Source organism: Hemitrygon akajei, chromosome 11, assembly GCF_048418815.1.
Source record: "Hemitrygon akajei chromosome 11, sHemAka1.3, whole genome shotgun sequence".
In the NCBI taxonomy this organism is placed as follows: domain Eukaryota; kingdom Metazoa; phylum Chordata; class Chondrichthyes; order Myliobatiformes; family Dasyatidae; genus Hemitrygon; species Hemitrygon akajei.
In genome coordinates, this window is record NC_133134.1 from 168151474 (window position 1) to 168175588 (window position 24115).

The 24115-nt window shown below is 42.3% G+C and overlaps 1 protein-coding gene across 1 annotated transcript in view; it reads left to right on the forward strand.

The window, feature by feature from the left end:
- Positions 1–11: 11 nt before the first annotated feature.
- The window catches only part of poglut1 (protein O-glucosyltransferase 1), a 32413-nt gene continuing 8309 nt past the window's right edge, over positions 12–24115 (forward strand). The window contains exons 1-9 of the mRNA XM_073062210.1: positions 12–132; positions 6090–6174; positions 9614–9757; positions 11911–12046; positions 13530–13651; positions 17125–17184; positions 18402–18501; positions 20998–21056; positions 21754–21921. Of these exons, the coding sequence (XP_072918311.1) occupies positions 54–132; positions 6090–6174; positions 9614–9757; positions 11911–12046; positions 13530–13651; positions 17125–17184; positions 18402–18501; positions 20998–21056; positions 21754–21921 (953 nt within the window). The 5' untranslated portion in view covers positions 12–53. The remainder of the gene's footprint in view (positions 133–6089; positions 6175–9613; positions 9758–11910; positions 12047–13529; positions 13652–17124; positions 17185–18401; positions 18502–20997; positions 21057–21753; positions 21922–24115) is intronic.

Below are 24115 nucleotides of genomic sequence, written 5' to 3' on the forward strand. Positions count from 1 at the left end.
CCAGACCGTGTAATAGATCGCAGAGACGTGGATGTGCGCAGGCGCGTTGTGCGATGGCGACAAGATGGCTCCTGCTGGCGGCCCTTGTGTGGTGCTCGAATGTAATCGCGGCCGCAGGCGGCGGCGGGACAGGTAGAGTGGTTCCGGCCAGGTTTGGTAGGCAGGGCGCGGCAGTGGCTTCAGCAACTGAAAGCAGAGAATTCCACGGATGGGGAAGAGAGAGGTTACAGACAGGGTGGGGGATGGGGTGGTGAGGGTTGGGTAGAATGAGAGTTAAAGTGCTGTATTGGTGTCGAGGGATTGAATGGGGATGTTGGGAAAGTTACACCGATTGCGCCAAGATCTGGGTTAAATCGACCTTACTGGCTCCTTGAGGCAGCGGTTCATTGACTATATTCATAGACTGATATACGATGGAAACAGATAAATTGCAAGTAAATCTGGTGAGCTACCGCAATGTTTTTATTCAAAGTTCTAAGTAAATTTATTATCAAAGTTTTATTATCAAAGTACATATATCATCATATACAACCCTGAAATTCGTTGTTTTTTGTGGACTATGTTGTGGGAATAACAGAGACATGGCTTCAAGCGGACAGGGCCTTGGAAATGAATATTCAAGGATATACATCTTATCGAAAGGACAGACTGACTGGCAGAGGGTGGCTCTGTTGGTGAGGAATGATATTCAGTCCCTTGCGAGGGATGACATAGAATCAGGAGATGTAGAGTCAGTATGGATAGAACTGAGAAATTCTAAGGGTAGAAAGACCCTAATGGGAGTTATCTACAGGCCCCCAAACAGCAGTCTGGATGTAGGGTGTAAGTTGAATGAAGAATTAAAATTGGCATGTCGCAAAGGTAATGATACAGTTGTCATGGGGGATTTCAACATGCAGGTAGACTGGGTGAATCAGAATGGTACTGGACCCCAAGAAAGGGAGTTTGTGGAGTGCCTCCGAGATGGATTCTTAGAACAGCTTGTACTGGAGCCTACCAGGGAGAAGGCAATTCTAGATTTAGTGTTGTGCAATGAACCAGATTTGATCAGGGACCTCGAGGTAAAGGAACCATTGGGAGGTAGTGACCATAATATGATATGTTTTAATCTACAATTTGAGAAGGAGAAGGGAAAATCGGATCTGTCATTATTACAGTTGAACAAAGGGAACTATGGAGCTATGAGGGAGGAGCTGGCCAAAGTTCAATGGAACAATACCCTAGCAGGGAAGACAGTGGAACAACAATGGCAGGTATTTCTGGGAATAATGCAGAAAGTGCAGGATTGGTTCATTCCAAAGAGGAAGAAAGATCCTAAGGGGAGTAAGGGGTGGCCGTGGCTGACGAGGGAAGTAAAGAGCAGTATAAAAATAAAAGAGAAGAAGTATAACATAGCAAAGATGAGCGGGAAACCGGAGGACTGGGAAGCTTTTAAACAGATTTAAAAAAAGGCAATATGCCAAGAAAAAATGAGGTACAAAGATAAACTAGCCAAGAATATAAAGAAGGATAGTAAAAGCTTCTTTAGGTATGTGAGTAGCAAAAAAATAGTTAAGACCAAAATTGGGCCATTGAAGACAGAAACGGGTGAATTTATTATGGGGAACAAGGAAATGGCAGACGAGTTGAACAGGTACTTTGGATCTGTCTTCACTAGGGAAGACACAAACAATCTTCCAGATGTAATAGTGGCCAAAGGAACTAGGGTAAAGGATGAACTGAAGGAAATTTATATTAGGCAAGAAATGGTGTTGGATAGACTGTTGAGTCTGAAGGCTGTTAAGTCCCCGGGACCTGATGGTCTGCATCCCAGGGTACTTAAAGAGGTGGCTCTAGAAATCATGGACACATTGGTAATCATTTTCCAATGTTCTATAGATTCAGGAACAGTTCCTGCTGATTGGAGGGTGGCTAATGTTGTCCCACTTTTCAAGAAAGGAGGGAGAGAGAAAACGGAATTATAGACCGGTTAGCCTGACGTCAGTGGTGGGAAAGATGCTGAAGTCAATTATAAAAGAGGAAATTACGACACATTTGGATAGCAGTAGAAGGATCAGTCTGAGTCAGCATGGATTTATGAAGGGAAATTCATGCTTGACTAATCTTCTGGAGTTTTTTTGAGGATGTAACTATGAAAATGGACAAGGGAGGGCCAGTGGATGTAGTGTACCTGGATTTCCAGAAAGCTTTTGATAAAGTCCCACATAGGAGATTAGTGGGCAAAATTATGGCACATGATATTGGGGGCAGAGTACTGACATGGATTGAAAATTGGCTGGCTGACAGGAAACAAAGAGTAGCGATTAATGAGTCCCTTTCGGAATGGCAGGCTGTGACCAGTGGGGTACCGCAAGGTTCGGTGCTGGGATTGCAGCTGTTTACAATATACATTAATGATTTAGATGAAGGGATTAAAAGTAACATTAGCAAATTTGCCGATGACACAAAGCTGGGTGGCAGTGTGAAATGTCAGGAGGATGTTATGAGAATGCAGGGTGACATGGACAGGTTGGGTGAGTGGGCAAATGTATGGCAGATGCAGTTTAATGTGGATAAATGTGAGGTTATCCACTTTGGTGGCAAGAACAGGAAGGCAGATTACTATCTAAATGGAGTCAATTTAGGAAAAGGGGAAGTACAACGAGATCTAGGTGTTCTTGTACATCAGTCAATGAAAGCAAGCATGCAGGTACAGCAGGCAGTGAAGAAAGCTAATGGCATGCTGACCTTTATAACAAGAGGAATTGAGTATAGGAGTAAAGAGGTCCTTCTGCAGCTGTACAGGGCCCTGGTGAGACCCCACCTGGAGTATTGTGTTCAGTTTTGGTCTCCAAATTTGAGGAAGGACATTCTTGCTATTGAGGGAGTGCAGCGTAGGTTCACAAGGTTAATTCCCGGAATGGTGGGACTGTCATATGTTGAAAGATTGGAGCGACTGGGCTTGTATACACTGGAATTTAGAAGGATGAGAAGGGATCTAATTGAAACATATAAGATTATTAAGGGATTGGACACGCTGGAGGCAGGAAGCATGTTCCCACTGATAGGTGAGTCCAGAACTAGAGGTCATAGTTTAAGAATAAGGGGTAGGCCATTTAGAACAGAGATGCGGAAAAACTTTTTCACCCAGAGAGTGGTGGATATGTGGAATGCTCTGCCCCAGAAGGCAGTGGAGGCCAAGTCTCTGGATGCATTCAAGAGAGAGTTAAATAGAGCTCTTATAGATAGCGGGGTCAAGGGATATGGGGAGAGAGCAGGAACGGGGTACTGATTGTGGATGATCAGCCATGATCACAGTGAATGGCGGTGCTGGCTAGAAGGGCCGAATGGCCTACTCCTGCACCTACTGTCTATTGTCTATTGACATGCTCAGTAAGACCAAGATGCACAATGGAATAATGCCGCACGCAACAGGAAGAACAACCAACCAGTGTGCAAAAGACAACACACTGCAAATACAAAAGAGAGAAAAAAAAACCAATAAGTATCGAGAACTGAGATGAGGATTCCTTGAAAATGAGTCCATAGGTTGCAGGAACAGTTCAGTGATGGGGTGAGTGAACCCTCTGGTTCGAGAGCCTGAGGGTTGAATGTTAGCTATTCCTGAACCTGGTGGTGTGGGTCCTGAGGCTCCTGTACCTCCTGCCCGATGGCAGCAGCAGAAAGAGAGCATGTCCAGAGTTGTGGGTGTCCTTGATGATGGAAGCTGCTTTCCTGTGACAGCACTCTTGTGGAGATGTGCTCAATGGTGAAGAGGGTCATATCCAGTACTTTGTGTGGTCTTTTCTGCTCCTGGGCATTGGTAAAATAAATATACCTTTCAATATACATCTATAGAAGTTTGTCAGAGTTTTAGATACCATGCCAAATCTTTGTAAACTTCTAAGGAAGTAGAGGTGCTGCCTTGCTTTCTTTGTAATTGCACTTACACGCTGGGCCCAAGATAAATCCTTTGACATTGAGGAATTTAAAGTTGCTGATCCTCTCCACCTCTGATCTCCTGGTGAGAACTATCTCGTGGACCTCCAGTTTCTTCCTCCTGAAGTCAATAATTAGCTCCCTGATCTTGCTGACATTGAGTGAGATGTTATTATTGTTGTTGTGACACCACTCAGCCAAATTTTCAATCTCCCTCCTATATGCTGATTCATCACCACCATTCGACCAATGATTTAAATGTGGCATTGGAGCTGTGCTTAGCCTCACAGTCATAAGTATAAAGTTAGTAGAGCAGGGTGCTAAGCACACAGTCTTGTGGTGCATCTGTGCTGATGGAGATTGTGAAGGAGATGTTGTTGCCAATCCAAATTGACAGAGGTCTGTAAATGAGGAAATTGAGGATCCATTTGCACAAGGAGGTATTGAGAGTAAATTCTTGAAGCTTATTTAGTTTTGAGGGGATGATAGTATTGAAAGCCAAGCTGTAGTTCATAAAGAGCATCCTGCTGTATGCATCTTTGCTGTTCCAGGGTTGAATGAAAAGCCAATGAAAAAGACAACAAGGTGCATGACATATGCCGGTGACATTAAACTTGATTTTGATTCTGAAATGGCATCTGCTGTGGACATTTTGTGCTGGTAGGCAAATTGGAGTGGATCCAAGTCACTTCTCAGAGAGGACTTGATATGTTTCATTGCCAACCTTTCAAAGTACTTAATTTCAGTTCATTACCACAATCTTCTTGGGCACTAAAAGGTTATGTATAATTTTCTTTGGTGGACTAAGATTGATTCTATGGAGGAGACGTTTGAAAATTGATTTGTAAAAGTGAATGCACAATTGCAAAGTTCAAAATAAATATATTATCTAAGTCTCATATACTACCTGAGATTCATTTTCTTACTGGCATTTACAGTGGAAGAAAGTGATACAAGAGAATTAATGAAAAATTACACATATGCCAAGACCGACAAACAACTAATGTACGAAAGAAAACAAACTGCAAATACAAAAATAAATAAGTAAATCGAAAGATAATGAGAACATAAGTTGTAGAGTCATTCAAAGTGAGTTTGTAGGTTGTGGAATCAGTTCAGAGTTGAGATGAGTGAAGTTATCCACACTGGTTCAGGAGCCTGGTGGCTGAGGGGTAATAACTGTTCCTGAACCAGGTCCTGAGGCTCCTGAGGCAATTAATAATAATTATAATTATCTCAAGATATCCAACACGAAATGAAGCTTTCTTGACAACTTTTCATATTGAAAATCTGTCAGTCTGTCAGTTGGAATGTCATTCTCTGGTCTTGGAAATACAGATGTCTTTTTAAAAAATCACATAATTCAAGTTTGTTTATTATCATTCAACCATACAGCCCTGTGCAAAAATCTTAGATATATATATATAGTGCTAGGGTAGCTAAGGCTTTTGCACGATTCTGTAGTAATTTTGTGTATTGCACTGTACTGCCACAAAATAAAAACAAATTTCATGACATTTGTGAATGATGATAAACCTGATTCTGATATGTGTTTGTATTGTGGATGAGAGTGGGAATGGGGCAGGGAGAGGGGAATCATGGCTAGGAAAAGGGGAAGGGAGTGGGAAGCACCAGAGAGACAATTTGTAATGATCAAAAAAAAATTGTTTGGATTCATATGACCTTACCTGGTATCTGCACCCATGTCACACCCTACCTCGGCACTCCTTCTCTGCCCTGTCCCACACCCTTCCCACTGTGCGTCACCTGCGCCATTCCCAATATCCTTTGCTCCTGCCAGGTTTACAAACTCACTCTTTGCTCTACGTTGACAAATACAGTACTGTGCAAAAGTCTTGGGCACCCTAGCTGTATATATGTGCCTAAGACTTTTGCACAGTATTGTACATCGTTCCTCTGGAGCCAAGGCGCTAAACACAGTACACACAGCACATTAGTTATGATAAAGCACAGTGCATTCACAAAATAGTAGTCCCTTTACTGTTGGTTGTTTGCATTTTAGATTAAACGGGTGTAGATCTTACTCACTAACAGAGGAGTGGAACAAGAGGAATAAGTGGCTTCAGCCAGAATCAAGCTGTTGTATTCACTGATCTTTGAGTGATTACAACTCTGCTGCTAACATTGTTATCTTTATTTTCTAAATGTAGATTGGCAGAAATACAAGGACATGATATCAGCTGCTTTGGAATTTTACCAGTCTTGTAGCCCGCATAACTGTAGCTGTCACCAAAGGTATGTGCTTACTGTTGTTTAGTTTTTTTAAAGCATGCTTTGGATTTTGAATTATGTTTTGATGTTATAATTCCCCACCACCACCAGCTGTGAACTTCTGTGCATCTGGTTCTGTCACATTCTTTTTCCATTTAAGGATGTGATCCATTTCACCCTTGCTCCACATTAAATTGCTGGGTTGCTGGGCAGCGTGGGATGTTCCGCATTGTATTTCTAAATAATTAAATAAAAATAATAAGAGATTAACTTTATTTGTCACATGTACAGTGGTGCTAGAACACTGTGAACACTGTAGAATTTTCTCTGTTTCTGCATAAATATGACTTAAAATGTGATCTGATCTTCATGTAAGTCCTAAAACCCAATTTAATAAATAACACAAAAAACATTTTACTTGTTCATTTATTTATTGAGAAAAAGATCCAATATTACAGTCGGCTCTCCTTATCCGCGAATTCCGCATCCGCAAATTCAACCAACCGTGAATCGCGAAAACCCGGAAGTGCTCTTCCAGCACTTGCTGTTCGAGCATGTACAGACTTTTTTTCTTGACATTATTCCCTAAACAATGCAGTATAACAACTATTTACATAGCATTTACATTGTATTAGATATTATAAGTAATCTAGAGATGATTTAAAGTATACGGGAGGACATGTGTGGGTTATTGTGGATTGGGATTGGAAAAAATCGGAAGTTCTCTTACTAAGTAAGTCGGAACAGGTACATCCGGTATTACTTGGTGTCAGTTAGTCAAACATTTGTCTTGGTATATAGTATATATTTTACCTTTCCATGCATATGAAATGCTTAAGAACGTATGTTTCAGCGCCAGGCTCGGGAACAGAAGTTCCCAAGTTCGATTCAGTAACAGAGCGCTCCCGAGTGCACTCTCCATCTTGCTGGGTTGATGTGGAGGATCAAAAACCCAAAACCCAATAATTAAACCACTGTGTTGCTTAGTAATAATTGTAGCTTTCATCGGGGCAGGACCTTTCTCACTTTATCCTTTAAAATTGTTCCGATCATTGACCGACGTAGCATAATGCTTTTCCAATGACCGATGGTGTTTCACCTGTTTTCCGATCATTTTATTATTTCCACTTTATTTTCAACCATGATTATTTTCGTGAACAGAAAAGCTGTGGATTCAGAGCCCACCGCCAGGTCCTAATGTCCACAGCACTGAGACATGTTAAATAAGGCCTGGGGTTCCCCTGGGTCCTAAGGACCACCGTATTAAGACAGGTTGAATAAGGGACTTGAGCATCCGCGATTTTTGGTATCTGCGAGGGGTTCCGGAACCAATCCCTCATGGATAAGGAGGGCCAACTATACATGGTTTAGTTTGAAAAAGTATGTGAACCTTTTGGTAACTGGTGTGACCCTCTTGTACAGCAGTAACTTCAATCAAACATTTCCATTAACTGTTGATCAGTGCTGCATATCGGCCTCAAGGAATTTTAGGCAATTCCTCCTTACAAAACTGCTTCAGTTCGGGGATGTTGGTGGGCTTCCTTGCACGAACCGCTTGCTTCAGGTCCTTCCACAATATTTCTATAGGATTAAGGTCCGGACTTTGACTTGGCCATTCCAAAACAGGAATTTTTTTTAAACCATTCTGTTGTATCAAGCAGTACTAAATCAAGGCAACTGGACTTGCTGTGTTGTCTAGAAGACTTTACGCCATTTGTCCGAGAGACTTTCTCAGTTCTGAACCATGGTGAGTAGTTGTCCGGTTTATAAACCCTGTGAGTTGTTTAAAGGTATAGCAAGCACCTGAGGGCCAGTAAGAGTTGTAGAGGTAATGAGAGGGTCATCAGTCTTATGACAAACTGCTACCCTGATATTCTCCTCTAAAATATCTTGATACAATTTTGAATTCATTGTTTCTTCAACGATTGCAAGCTCTCCAGGCCCTGAGGCAGCAAAGCAGCCCCAAGCCATGATGCTCCTTCCACCACGCTTCACAGTTGGGATGATGTTTTGGTGTTGGTGTGCAGTACCCTTTTTTTCCTCCAAACATAGCGATGTGCATTTCTCCCAGAAAGTTCAACTTTTGTCATATCTATCTGTAGAACATTGTCCCAGAAGCATTGTAGAACATCCAGGTGGCCTTTTGCAATCTTGAGATCTGCAGCAATGTTTACTTTGCAGTGGTTTCCTCCGTGGTGTCCTTTTGTGAAAACTATTCTTGTTCAGTGTTTTTCTTAAAGTGAACACATGAACAGAGACTTTAGCAAGTTCTAGAGTTTCTGTGGATCTTTTGCTGTTTCTTTTGGGTTCTTTTTCACCTTCAGCATTACGCGTTGTGCTCTTGATCTGATCTTTGCAGGATGCCCGCTCCTAGGGAGAGTTGCAACAGTTTCCTCCATTTGTAGACGATTTCTTTTACTTTGGACTGATGAACACTCAGGTCTTTAGAAATACTTTTGTAGCCTTCCCCAGCTTCATGCATCTCTACAATTCTTCTTCTAAGGTTTTCTGAAAATTGTTTTGACTGAGGCATGGTGCACGTAAACAGATTTTTCTTGAGAAGAGCAGCTTCTGTCGGTAACCTGACTTTGTGTGCCTTTTTTATAGGGCATGGCACTTCTGCAACCACACTTCCAATCTCATCTTATTGATTGGAACACCTGACTCCAAATAGCTTTTGTAGAAGGTATTATCCTAGAGATTCACATACTTTTTCCAACAAATACATATAGTATTGAATCATTTTCCTCAATAAATAAATGAACACAATGTTTTTGTGTTATTTATTTGGCTTCTGTTTATCTGGTTTGAGGATTTGCATGAAGATCTAATCACATTTCAGGTCATATTTATGTAGAAACAGAAAATTCTACAGGGTTCACAAACCTTTTAGCACCACTGTATATGAATATACAGTGAACTGTGCCATTTGTGTCAGCAACTAATAAAGTTTGAGGATGTGCTGGGAGGCAGCCCACAAGTGTCACCATATTCCAGTGCCAACTTGGCATGCTCACAACCTACTAACTCTAACCTGTATGTCTTTGGAATGTGGGAGGAAACAGGATTACCCAAAGATAACCCTCACTGTTCTGGGGCAAACGTACAAATTACCTACAGATAGTGGCTGGAGATGAGCGCAGGCCACTGATGCTGTAAACAGTGATGCTAACCACTTGACTCCCACACTCATGATACTGACAAAGGGTCCCAGCCTGAATTGTTGACTGTTTATTCCCCTCCATAGATGCAGCCTGAAATATATGTATGTTGCTTGTATGTTTCCTTGCCTTGTTACATCTCAACCCAAAATGTCAGCACGGTTCTTCTCTCATTCCCAATTTCTATCATCTGTAGAATTTAGCTTTTCAGTAGGCTAGTATACTAGTGTTTGTTATAGACTTGTTAACAATCTATGATTATGAACCTCTGACCAATTGAGAATATTTTATTCTTTATGCAGTGTTCTAGAGGATGACCTTTCACCTTTTCAGCAAGGAATCTCGGAAGAAATGATGGCAGCGACTGTCCGTCAGGACGTGGGGAGCCACTACCAGATTATTAAGGGCAAGCTCTATCGACAAGACAACTGCATGTTTCCTGCCAGGTGGGAGCGCAACGTACCCTGCTGGGCCTTGATATATTTATTCCAGGACTGAAATGGCCACAAGCGTAGAATCTTTCCTGGAGAGATGTTTGACTCTGCACCTGTTAACAGTGAAAATTCGACTTCGCCGTCCATGAGGCTGCTTGTTGAGTCAAATGTTCTAACGTGCAGTGAAGAACAAGTAAAGTCCTCTAACATAACCAGAAGTGAGTTGCACAGTAGAACAAGGCAAGAGATTTGATAGAGGCTTGAAAGATTATGAGAGGCATAGATAGAGTTGACAGTATATTTTTTCCCAGAGTGAAATGTCTAATATGAGAGGTGAGAGGGGGTAATTTCGAAGGAGGTGTGAGGGCCAGGTTTTTTACATATGAGTGGTGAGTGCCTGGGGTGTTGTAGAGGCTGATATGTTAGGGACTTATAAGAGTTGTTTAGATAGAAAATGGAAGAATATGGACATTGTGTAGGTGGAAGAGTTCAGTTTAGTTGGCTATTTAATTGGTTCAGCACACAGTTGTGGGGTGAAGAGCCTGTTCCTGTGCTGTATTGTTCTACTTTCTAAGATCACAGTCAAGTGATGACCCCAACAGATTCCCAGATGAGTATTGCCTCACCTGGAAGGACTGTTTGGGGCCCCAAATGGTAGTGAGGAAGGAGGTGTAGGAGCAGGCCTGGCGCTTGTTCTGCTTGCAAGGATAAGTACCGGGAGGGACGAGTCATGTAGGGAGTGATCCCTGCGGGAGGGAGGGAAAGATGTGCATGATGGTGGGATCCTGTTGTAGATGACATAAGTTACAGAGAATTATGCCTCTTGTCACCTTGTAGACTTCTGTCAAGTTTATAATAGCATCGAGGTGAAGGAGGGATTCAGAGGCGTGTGCAACAATCTAAATGAGGCAAAGGGGTTTTACTCTGAAATTAAAGCAGAAAAGCCACAGTTTGTGGAAAGTTAGTGTTTCAAGTCAGAGATTCTTTGTCAGAGGACTTGTTTGCATAATTCTGAATAAGAAATATCCTCCGGTCTTTAGCTCTATCATCTATTCTTAATAGTCTGTCAGTTTATGGTAATCTGTGTGTTCTTGAGGTCTGGTTTGATTTCTGCAAATGAGTCCTCTAACAAAGAATTTCTGACTTGAAAAACTGGGATCTCCCAGTAGCCACCCATTTCAATTGTACTTCACGTTCCCATTCTGGCATGTCAGTCCATGGCCTCCTCTACTATCGCAATGAGACCACACTCTGGTTATAGGAGCAACACCTTATATTCCATCTGGATGGCCTCCAACCTGATGGTATTAACATCGATTTCTTGAACTTCTGATCATTGCCTCCTCCCTCCCCCCCACCATTCCCCATTCCTGTTTCCCTTTCTCACCTTATCTGCCCATTCACCTCCCTCTGGTTCTCTTCCTTTCTTCCATGGTCACCTTCTGCCTCCTATCAGGTTCACCCATCTCTAGCCTTTTATCTCTTTCACCAATCGACTTCCTGGCTCTTTATTCACGCTGCCCTGCCTCTCCCGGTTTCACCTATCACCTACCAACTTGTATTTCTTCCTCCCCTCCCCCACCTTTTCCTGATCTGACTTTTTTCCAGTCCTGATGAAAGGTGTCAGCCTGAACCGCCAACTATTTATTCTTTTCCATTGATGCTGCCTGGCCTACTGAGCTCCTCCAGCTTTTTGTGTGTGTTGCCTTAAATTTCCAGTGTCTGCAGATTTTCTCGTGTTCATGGCAAGAGGCATTGATGGATTGGACAGACAGAGACTTCTCCCATAGTTGAATGGCTAACACCAGAAGGCATAATTTTAAGGAGTCTGGAGGAAAGTATAGGGGATGTCAGTTTTTTTTTTACACAGAGAATGGTGGGTATATGGAACGCCTCGCCAGGGTTGGAAGTAGAGACAGATACATTAGGGACAGTTAAGAGACTCTTAGATAAGCACATGGATGATAGAAAAATGGAGGGTTATGTAGGAGGGAAGGGGTAGATTGATCTTGGAGTAGGTTAAAAGCTCGGCACAACATTGTGGGCTGATGAGCCTATGTGCTGTTCTGTATTAAGGCAATGATGATATCAAAATAGCACAGACAGTTTGCAGCTCAAATTCTAAACCAGCAGATGGATCTCAACCCTTTCTCTTTTGAGTTCAGGTGCAGTGGGGTAGAGCATTTTATACTGGAAATAATCGATGAGCTCCCTGACATGGAATTTGTCCTCAATGTTCGAGACTACCCTCAGATTCCAAAGTGGATACAATCCATTAAGCCCGTTTTATCGTTCAGCAAGGTAAGTGGGTGATGGTTATTCTCAGGTTGTCGAAGAAGAGCACAGTTTTGCTCATCTTTTACATAGAAAATTACAGCACAGAAACAGGCCCTTCGGTCCATTTTATCTATGCGGAGCCATTTAAATTGCCTACTCCCATCAATGTGCATTGGAACCATAGCCCTCCATACTCCTACCATTAGTGTCCTGTTTATTGTTGCTGTTATTCCTTCCCATGCCTGTGGTGCATTGGGGCACAACCTTACCATTTCATTAGCATTTTTCTCTGTGTTTTTATGATGCCAAGTTGCTAGCTCAATGTTGAACCCAGCAAATACAAATACTTACAAATACTTTATTGTCACCAAACAATTGATACCAGAGCGTAAATCATCACAGTGATATTTGTTTCTGCGCTTTGCGCTCCCTGAAGTACAAATCGATAGAAAGTATGCAAGGAGCCAGCTGAATTCTAACCTGGGACCACTCACCTTGAAGTCCAGTGCAGATGCCACTATAACACCAGCCAAAGTCCCATCTATACCCCTAATATTTTGTACACCTCTTATCAAATTTCCTCTCAAAGTCCTATGTTCCAAGAAGTAAAGTCTTTTACATGGGAACTTTCACGTTTCTCTTGATGGAAGGTTGAATCAGGAGTGTAAACTTGTGAGGCTTCAACATGATGGATAGGAAAGACAATTTTCCTTAAGCAAAAACACCAAAACCTATAGGGCAATGAATTCTACAAACATTCCTCCTCACCTCTGTTTTAAAGGAACTTCCGTGTATTCTGAGACTGTCCTTTGCTCCTAGACTCCCTCACTATTGGCAACACCCTGTCCATGTCGACTGTATCTAGGCCTTTTCCGAAAGCTATTATATCAATTCATGATCTTAGCAAACTTGTGGAAGAAATGAGACTTTTGCAGTCACCTTCTTATAGTTCAGACTCCCTGCTGTAGGAGTGAAAGATGAGCAATAATCATAACCATCTATAACTTGCACTAGTATCATAGCTTGTATTTTATGTAGAAGTTATAATAGTAATTTAAGTTTATATCAACTTCAGATGTTTTTTATCACATGTACATGTTACCATACAGAGAAATGCCTCGTTTGCATTATCAACCTAAGGATGTGCTGGGGGCAGTCCACAAGTGTCACCATACATTCAGCACCAACATATCATGCCCACAACACAACAAAACCATGACAGGAAAACAAACTGTTAAATTCCTCCCACCACACACATGAAGAGTTCTCCAACTCCAGAATAGGTCTCCAGGTTTCAGCCATTGGATATTAATTTCCAGACTTCCTATGGAACTTTGGGTTTCTATCTTCAAAATCAACTTCTGTTTTGTAATGTACTGTGCTACTGCTGCAAGAATCAAATTTTTGTGGCACTTATACCATGAGTAGATATGCCTGTGGCAATAAACTTTACAATTAACTCTTCCTTTCAAGTGTTTGAAGAGAATTCTCTCTCTTTCCCACACAGACAGCAGAATACTATGATATCATGTACCCAGCATGGACCTTCTGGGAGGGAGGTCCAGCAGTTTGGCCAATTTATCCCACAGGACTCGGACGTTGGGACCTCATGAGGGAGGAGCTGAAAACGTGAGTTGGCTGAATAAGTTACCTTATTGTGTCTAACTGTGCAAATGGTGCATTGCATGACCTCTCCACCTATTGGGTTCTGATGTTTTTAGTACAAGGTTCTTTTGGAGGTCAAAAAAGTGGCACAAACTTTTTGCTTCTCGATTGGTTATATTAAGCACTAATAGAACAAAGAGAATCAGAAGTTTAAAGCTGTAAAGTCCAGTAGCTAAGAACAAAGAACAAAAAAGACAAAGAATAATGGGCCAACGTGGTTCACCCTTCTTATACTCCATAAGTAAGAGATATTCCTTTCAAATATATAGTTAAGAGTTAACCAATCAGATAGCCCCTATTCAAATAATGCTACACCAGAGAAGCTTCCAAAATCATACAACTGTAATCACTAGGGAATACACTAAAAATACTGTGACCACTAGGAAACATGCTGAACAGTTCCATGTTTATAGATAATTATATAAAATACAAGCAGGCATGAATAGTTAATTTGCACAGGAATAACAATTATACAGTCTAATCCAAAACATGTAATCTGGACATAAGAAAGTCTGCAAATGCTGGAAATCCAAAGCAACACACACACCCACACACACACTCACTCACTCGCTCACTCTGCTGGAAGAATCAGCAAGTCAGGCAGCATCTATAAAAATGAATAAAAACTCAACGTTATGGGCCAAGACCTTTCCTAAGGACTGAAAAGGAAGGGGCAAGATGCCAAAATAAAAAGGTGGGAGTGGGGAAGGAGGCTAGCTGGGTAAGGTGACAGGTGAAGCTAGGTAGATAGAAAAGGTAAAAGGCTGGAGAAGAAGGAATCTGATAGGAGAGGAGAGTAGACCATAAGAGAAAGGGAAGGAGAATGGGACTTGGGAGGTAATAGGCGGATGAGATGACATAAAAGACCAGAGTGGAGAGAAGAGTAAGGGGGGAGTGGTTTAACATGAAAGAGAAATGGATATTCATGTCATCAGGTTGGGGGCTACCGAGACAGAATATAAGGTGTTATTCCTCCACTCTGAGGGTGGACTCATTGGCACAAGAGAAGGCCATGGACATGTTGGAAAGGGAATTTGAATCAGAATGAAAATGTTTGACCACTGGGTAGTTCTGCTTTCGGCGGATGGAGTGGAGGTGCTTGATCAAGCTGTCCCCCAGTTTACAACAGGTCTCGCCAATGTAGAGGAGGCCGCATCAGGAGCACCAGACGTAATTGACAAGCCCAGCAGATTTGCAGGTGGAGGTTTGCCTCACCTAGAAGGACTGTTTGGGGGCCTGAATGGATGAGAGGGAGGAGGTGTAGCACTTGTGCTACTTGTAGGGATAAGTGCAGAGAGGGAGATTAGTGGGGAGGAACAAACGGACAAGGGAGGGAGCGATCCCTGCAGAAAGGGAGGGAAGGTAAAGTTATGTTTAGTGGTAGGATCGGTTTAGGGATTGTGGAAGTTGTAGGGAATGATGTGTTGGATGTGGAGGCTCATGGGGTGATGGGTAAGGACATCACTGTTAAGGCGGCGGGAAAATGGGGTGAGCATGGATGTCCAGGAAATGGAGTTGATACGGTTGAGGGCAGCATCAATAGTGGTGGAATGAAAATCTCATTCTTTGAAGAATGAGGACATCTCTATGTCCTGGAAAGCAAAGCCACATCCTGGGAACATATGGCAGAGGCGAAGGAAATGAGAAAAGAGAATAGCCTTTTTACAGAAGACAGGGTGCTGAGAGGTATAGTCAAGATAAGTGTGGGTATCGGTAGGATCATTAACAATGTTGTTCGACGTTTTGTCTCCAGAGATGGAGAAAGAGAGATCAAAAAGGGGACGAAATGTCAGAAGTGGACTAAGTGAATTTAAGGGCAGGGTGGAAGTTAGAGGCAAAGTTGATGAAATTGATGAGCTCAGTTTGGTTGCATGAAGCAGCACCAATGCAGTCGTCAGAATAGTGGAGGAAGAGTTACATAGAAACATAGAAGACCTACAGCACAATACAGGCCCTTTGGCCCTTAATCTGTGGAATTCTCTGCCACAGGAAACAGTTGAGGCCGGTTCATTGGCTATATTTAAGAGGAAGTTAGATATAGCCCTTGTGGCTAAAGGGATCAGGGGATATGGAGAGAAGGCAGGTACAGGGTTCTGAGTTGGATGATCAGCCATGATCATACTGAATGGCGGTGCAGGCTCGAAGGGCCGAAGAGCCTACTCCTGCACCTATTTTCTATGCTGTGCTGAACATGTACTTACTTTAGAAATTACCTCAGGTTACCCATAGCCCTCTATTTTTCTGAGCTCCATGTACCTATCCAGAAGTCTCTTAAAAGACCCTATTGTATTCGCCTCCACCACCATCACTGGCAGCCCATTCCACGTACTCACCACTTACCCCTGACATCTCCTCTGTACCTACTTCCAAGCACCTTAAAACTGTGCCCTCTTGTGCTAGTCAGTTCAGTCCTGGGAAAAAGCCTCTGACTATCTACACGATCAATGTCTGTCATCATCTTATACACCTCCATCAGGTCACCTCTCATCCTCTGTCGCTCCAAGGAGAAAAAGGCCAAGTACAGTCAACCTTTTCTCATACATTACTCCCTCCAATCCAGGCAACATCCTTGTAACTCTCTCTATAGTATCCACATCCTTCCTGTAGTGAGGTGACCAGATCTGAGCTCAGTACTCCAAGAGGGGTCTGACCAGGGTCCGATATAGCTGTAATGTTACCTCTGGGCTCTTGAGCTCAATCCCAGGGTTGGTGCAGGTTAATACTCCTTAAGCCTTCTTAGATCCCTCTGATCCTCCACACTGCCAAGTGTCTTACCATTAATACTATATTCTGCCATCACATTTAACCTACCTATATGAACCACCTCACATTTAACTGGGTTGAACTCCATCTGCCACTTCTCAGTCCAGTTTTGCATCCTATCGATGTCCCGCTGTAACCTCCGACAGTCCTCCACACTATCCACAACACGTCCAATCTTTGTCTGATCAGCAAATTTACTAGCTCATCCATCCACTTCCTCATTCAGGTTATTTATAAAAATCACGAAGAGTAGGGGTCCCAGAACAGATCTCTGAGGCACTCCACTGGTCACCAACCTCCGTGAAGAATATGACCCATCTACAACCACTCTTTGCCTTCTGGATTCACAAAGCAAGGTCCTCTTAGATCCCATGCCTCCTTACTTTCTCAAAAAGCCTTGTATGAGGTCCCTTATCAAATGCCTTGCTGAAATCCATATACACTACATCTACTGCTTTACATGCATCAACGTGTTTAGTCATATCCTCCAGGTAAACTCCTCAAGTCTAGCTAGTACTCTTGTTTTTGTTTAATCCAATTTGAATAGACTTTTCTAAAGTTACGTAACAATTAGAACAAGTTACATGATGGTAAGTACAGTATGTGAAATAGAAGGGGTATGTGTTTACAGTCAATGGCATCTATCGTAACTTACTCACTGTTTCCTTCACTAGATCAGCTGAAGAATGGCCATGGGAGAAGAAAATCTCAAAAGGTTTCTTTAGAGGATCAAGGTAATTGTAAAGATGTACCAAATAAATGCTGGAGAGTATCTGAGAACTTGACTAATAAACCCAGTCTCTGAACCCAGTCTGGCTTCCTCCCCCTCACAGCGTGAGGACTGATTCCAAAATTTACCCTTGTTGAAAGGTTTAGTACATAAACAAAAGTAATTAGAGAAGGCTTGCTGCAAGAGATGGATAGGTTTATTAAAATTATACCATAGAATATATGGGGTAGAAGATAGGGTCTTAAAGAAAGCTATTGGCACATTGGCCTCATAAACCAATGTATTGAGTACAAGAGTTGGAATGTTATGTTGAAGATGTGTAAGATGTTGGTGAGGCCTAATTTTGAGTATTGTGTGCAGTTTTGGTCACCTACCTACAGGAGAGATGTAAAAAGGTTGAAAGAGTACAGAAAAAATTTACAAGGATGTTGCCAAGTTTAGAGAAACATAAGTTATGAGGAAAGAATGAATAGGCTAGAACTTTATATTCCTTGGACTGTAGAAGATCGAGGGGAGATTTGTAGAGATGTACAAAATTTTGAGGGATATAGATATGGTAAATGTGAGCAGCTTTTTTCCACTGAGGTTGGGTGGGACTACAACTAGAGGTCATGGGTTCAGGGTGAAAAGTTTAAAGGGGACATGAAGGGAAACTTCATGCAGAGGGTTGTGAGAGTGTGGAACAAGCTGCTAGTGCAAGTGGTGCTTGTAAGCTCGATTTCAACGTTTAAGAGAAGTTTGGATAGGTACTTTATTGTACTGATCTGTGTGAACAGTATACAAGACAAGTTATTTATTTTATCTTGGTGCATGTGACAATAGTAAACCAATGCAAAATAATTTATCTATTATGAAACACTTACATTGGCAACAACATGCCTGTAAAGAGTTTGTACGTTTTTCCTGTGACCACATGGGTTTCCTGTGAATACTCCAGTTTCCTCCCACAGTCCAGAGACCTACAGGTTGATAGGTTAATTGGTCATCGTAAATTGTCCTGTGATTAGTGCAGGATTAAATAAAGGGTTTGCTGGGCAGCGTTGGGTCTATTTTTCACTGTATCTAAGTCAGTTATTAAGTAAGTAAGTAAATGTGTCAAATGGTAAATGAAACACCCTATCATCATATGAACATTCAGACACTACACATGACTCCTCTCTGTGAATGCCCCTTTCCCTGACACGTGACGTGGCAATACCAAGTTTATTGTTTCCATTTCAGGACGAGCTCAGAGCGGGATCCTCTTGTTCTGCTGTCTCGTGAGGACCCATCACTGGTAGATGCAGCATACACTAAAAACCAGGCCTGGAAGTCTGAGAAGGTAAGCTGCAGGAACTGGGAGCTGAATTGAAGTTGATAGTATATGGACGTTCTGGACTGCTACAGAGTTCCAATGCGTGAGGAAACGTGACCAAAATGAATCTTGCACTTCTCAGCTTCCTTCACACCATTGTTGACAATGGAAACCAATGAAAGCAGGATTTATTTCAAAATCTCAAGTCAGGCATGGTGTATTAATTAGCATAACGCTATCTCAGAGTCAGCAACCTGAGTTCGATTCCCGCCGCTGTCTGTAAGGAGTTGGTGCTTTCTTTGACTGTGTGGGTTTCCTCCAGGTGCTCCAGTCAGTTTCTTTCCACATTCCAAAGATGTACTGGTCAGGAGGTTAATTACAGTGTAATTGTGCTGCGCAGTCTTGTTGAGCCAGAGGGCCTGTTACTGTGCTGTATCTCTGAATAGGTAACTCGTACCATCCTGTTGTTGTCATTGAGCATATTTAAAGTGGAGGTTGATAGGTTCTTGATAATTTATTACTTTTTAGTTTAGAGATACAGAGTGGAACTGGCCCACCCAGCAAGAGCATCAATGGTTGCGGGGAGAAGGCAGGAGAATGGGGTTGAGAGAGATAGTAAGTCAGCCATGATTGAATTGTGGAGCGGACTTGGTGGCTACATTGCCTAATTCTGCTCCTATGACTCAGTTCCCATGTCAGCACTGTCTCAGTATTAAAATCTTTGCTGACTTTCAAATTCCTCCCTATGCTAGCCTCACTTTGCTTCTGAAAAGACCTTCCTGCCTACAACCTTTAGGTCATACCGCTCCTGTGGTTTTAATCTACTCCGAATTTCACTGTTTCCACCATGGGCAGTTGCCCTCGAGCTGTCAGGTCACCACTTGGGAATCCTTCAGCCCTTTTCCACCACAGATGCTGCCTAGTTTTAACTTTCCACATATTGACTGGGATTCCCATACTGTAAAAGGGCTGATAAGTTTGCCAAATGTGTTCAGTAAGGTTTCCCTAACAGTACATTGAAGTCCCAACTAGGAGAAAGTTTGCTAGAAGCTTTCCTATTAAGGAATGAGAGGGCAGGTGACAGAAGTTTGTGTAGCAGAATACCATGATCATAATGCCATTAGTTTCAAGGTAATTATGAAAAAGCATAGGTCTATGCCTTGGGCTGAGATTCTGAGTTGGAGAAAGGCCAATTTTGATGATATCAGAAAGGATCTGGCAAGTATAGATTGGGGTCAGTTTTCTGACAAAGGTGTACTTGGTAAGTGAAATTTTTGTAAGCACAGATTTTGTATGTTCTTGTCAGAATAAAAGTCATGGGTAACAGGTTATGGGACCTTGAGAGAGATTGAGGCCCTGATTTTTAAAAAATGGAGTTGCAGAGCAGATATAGCAGGTAGAAACAAATTAGATACTTGAGTATAAGCAATGCAAGAGAACATTTAAGGATATCAGGAGGGCTAAAAGAAAGCACGCGGTTGCTCTAGTGGACAAGGTGAAGGAGAATCCTAAGGGTTTCTACAAATATATTAAGAGTTAAAAGATAGCAAGGAACAAATTTGGTCCTCTAGAAGATGAGAGTGGTAATCTATTCATGGATTCGAAAGAGATGGAGGAGATCTCATATTGATTTTTTTTTTGCAAGACTCACAAAATGCTGGAGGAACTCAGCAGTCCAGGCAGCATGCATGAAAAAGAGCACAGTCAACGCCTTTGAGTCTCGGCCTGAGGTGTCAGCTGTGCTCTTTTCCATAGATGCTGCCTGGCATGCTGAGTTCCTCCAGCATTTTCTGTGTGTTGCTGGGATTTCCAGCATCTGCAGATGATTTCCTCTTGTTTGTAATTGATTTTTTTGCATCTGTATTTATTCTACTCAGAGTCTATAGAAGGGAGGCAAAGTAGCAGCAAGATCATGGACACTGTGCATATTACAAAGGAAAAGGTGTTTGCTGCTTAATTGGGATAGGAGATTGTTGCCGAGCAGTTTCTAACTAGCGTCAGTCACGTGTACTTGTGTGGCCCTATGGAGCAAACAGGCTTTAAATAACGTCAGATGCATAAGCTTATGTTGTCGACAGACCAATTCAAAAAGCTGTTGATAAACTTCAGACCCTTGCCAAGATGTCACGAAAAGATTTGACACTAAGCGAAAAATTTACCCTAGATTCCTGCACTGAATTTGTTCTTTTACAGTCAATCAAAAGAACAAGGCAGCATACACTGGATGAATTCCTCTGTCAATAACTATTAGGAACTATAAACAGTTTTATAGTACAGTAGTTCTATTGGTAGTGTTCTAATTTGTTCTATGTTTCAGTTAAATACATAATGTTTAGTTAAATGGTAGTTTGTCTTTTTATAGCATTTTAACTGTTTCCACGTAACTTCAGTTAATTGGGACAGCTGTTTAATTGGGCCAAATGTACTTTTTTCAATGTGTCCTAATTAACCAGAATCCACTGTAGATGCAAATTGCAGCTGTTTGATAATAATAATAATAATAATAATTTGATCTATTTACAGGACACACTGGGAAGACCACCTGCTAAAGAAATTCCATTGGTGGAACACTGCAAATACAAGTATGTAGTTAAATTATTGAGCTAGTAATCCAGAGATTTAGACTAACAATCAGTAATAGAAAGCGGACAGCCTGAGATTTTTCTCCCAGGGTGGAAATGGCTAGTACAAGGGGGCAAAATTTTTAAGCTGATTGGAGGAAAGCACAGAGAGGTGTCAGAGTTAGTGTTTTTTTTACCACAGAGAGTGGGGGGAGTGTGAAATGCCCTGCCAGAAGTGGTAGAGACAGGTACATTAGAGGCATTTAAGAGACTTTTAGATAGGTGCATAAATGGAAAAAAAATAGAGGGCTATGGAGGAGGAAAGGGTTAGATTGACCATAGAGTAGGTTAAAAGGTTAGTACAGCATTGTGGGCTGAAGGACCTGTACTGTGCTGTACTGTTCTATATTCTACAGCAGGAAAATGGGGTTGAGAGGGAAAATAAATCAGCTATGGTGGAATGATGGAACAGACTTGACGGGCCAACTGGCTTAATTCTGCTCTGATTACTCTTACTATCTGCTGTTTTACTGTCTTACCCTATCTTCTCCCACTCCATAACACGCTAATCCTTTCCTGGTTTCTAACAGTTTCCCAATCCCCTAGCCTATCAATAATCTTCTTAGTGTTGCATTCCTTTATTCCATTGACTTAATCTTGATACTGGAAGCCATTAGTACAACAAAGGACTGAAATGCCTACACTTTTCTTTACCCAGATATTTGTTTAACTTCCGGGGAGTTGCAGCCAGTTTCCGATTCAAGCACCTCTTTCTGTGTGGATCGTTGGTTTTCCATGTTGGGAACGAGTGGCTGGAATTCTTTTACCCTCAGCTGAAACCATGGGTGCATTACATTCCTGTCAGTCAAGACCTCTCTGACGTACGGTAAGCTGAGGGCAAGGGCAGCAGCAGGGAGCTTGAGTCTTACTGAACCACCATTTGGGTCCACCTTTCCCTGGGAATTCTGCATGGGGGAGAAATCTGTCCCCAAGGATGATTCCTTCTTGTTTAACTCTGTAGCATTAGTGGGATGCAGGCACTCCCACAATAGAATATACAAAACCAGAGAAGACAGCTGAAAAAACCTTTCCTTGGAACAGATAGTGTGTGAAGACCATAAGACTGTAAGATACAGGAGCAGAAATAGGCCATTTGGCCCATCAAGTCTGCTCTGCCATTCAATCATGGCTGATCCTTTTTTCCCCTCCTCAGCCCCACTCCCTGGTCTTCTCTCCGTAACCTTTGATGCTGTGTCCAATCAAGTACCTATCCAGCTCTGCCTTAAATAAACCCAACAACCTGGCCTCCACAGCTGTCTGTGGTCACAAATTCACCGCCCTCTGGCTAAAGAAGTGTCTCTGCATCTCTGTTTTAAATGGATGCCCCTCTAACCTGAGGTTCTGCTCTCTTGTCCTAGGCTCCCTCTCCATGGCAAATATCCTCCTAGACCTGGACCCACTGCAATTTGTCTATCGCCACAATAGGTCAATGGCTCTTCGCGTGGTCTTAGAAAACCCGGACAATACAAACGCCTATGTCAGGATGCTGGTCATCGACTATAGCTCAGCATTTAACACATCATTCCCACAATCCTGATTGATAAGTAAAAGAATCTGGGCCTCTGTACCTCCCTCTGCAATTGGATCCTCGACTTCCTAACAGGAAGACCACTATCTGTGCAGATTGGTGATAATATCTCCTCCTTGCTGACGATCAACACCAGTGCACCTCGGGTGTGTGCTTAGCCCACTGCTTTATTGTTGGTAGAATCTCAGATGGAGATGAGAGGGCGTACAGGAGCGAGGTATACCAACTAGTGGAGTGGTGTTGCAGCAGCAACCTTGCACTCAACATCAGTAAGAGGAAGGAACACATACCAATTCTCATAGAGGGATCAGAAGTGGAGAGAGTGAGCAGTTTCAAGTTCTTGGGTGTCAAGATGTCTATGAGGACCTAACCTGGTCCCAACATACTGATGCAGCTATAAAGAAGGCAAGACAGCGACTATACTTTATTAGGAGTTTGAAGAGATTTGTTATATCAACAAAAACACTCAAAAACTTTTATAGATGTGGAGAGCATTCTGACAGACTGCATCACTGTATGGGGGGTGGGGGGGGGGGGTGGCTACTGCACAGGACCGAAAAAAGTTTCAAAGGGTCGTAAATTTAATTGGTTCCATCTTGGGTACTAGCCTACAAAGTACCCAGGACATCTTCAAGGAGTGGTGTCTCAGAAAGGCAGCGTCCATTGTTGAGGACCCCCAGCACCCAGGGCATGCCCTTTTCTCACTGTTACCATCAGGTAGGAGGTACAGAAGCCTGAAGGCACACACTCAGTGATGCAGGAACAGCTTCTTCCCCTCTGCCATCCAATTCCTAAATGGACATTGAGCCCATGGACAATACCTCACTTTTTTAATATATATCTATTTTGGTACACTTTTTAATCTGTTCAATATGCATATTGAATTTACTTTTTTACTTTTTCTCTTCTATATTATGTATTGCATTGAACTGCTGCTGCTAAGTTAACAAATTTCACAACACATGCCAGTGATAAACCGGATTCTGATCTCTGATTCTGAGGTTTGTCGGGCAAGATTTTTCCTTAAGGAAACCATGCTGACTTTGTCCTATATCATCCGGTGTCACCAAGTACTCGATAACCTTATTCTTAACAATTGATTCTAACATCTTCCAACCACTGAGGTTAGGCTAACAGGTTTATAATTTCCTTTCTACTGCTTCCTCCTTTCTTAAAGAGTGGAGTACATTTGCAATTTTCCAGTCCTCCAGCATCATGCCAGAGTCCAATGATTTTTGAAAGATTATTTCTAATGCCTCCACAATCTCTACAGCTACCTGTTTCAGAACCAGAACTGATCTGAGTGTCTTATGTACCCTTAGTCCTTTCAGCTTTTTGAGCACCTTCTCCCCTGTAATAGTAACTGCACCCACTTCTCTTTCCTCACACCCTTCAACATCTGGCACACTGCTAGTGTCTTCCACACAGATGCAAAATACTCATTTAGTTCATCTGCCATCTCGTCCCCTGTTATTATTTCTCTAGCCTCATA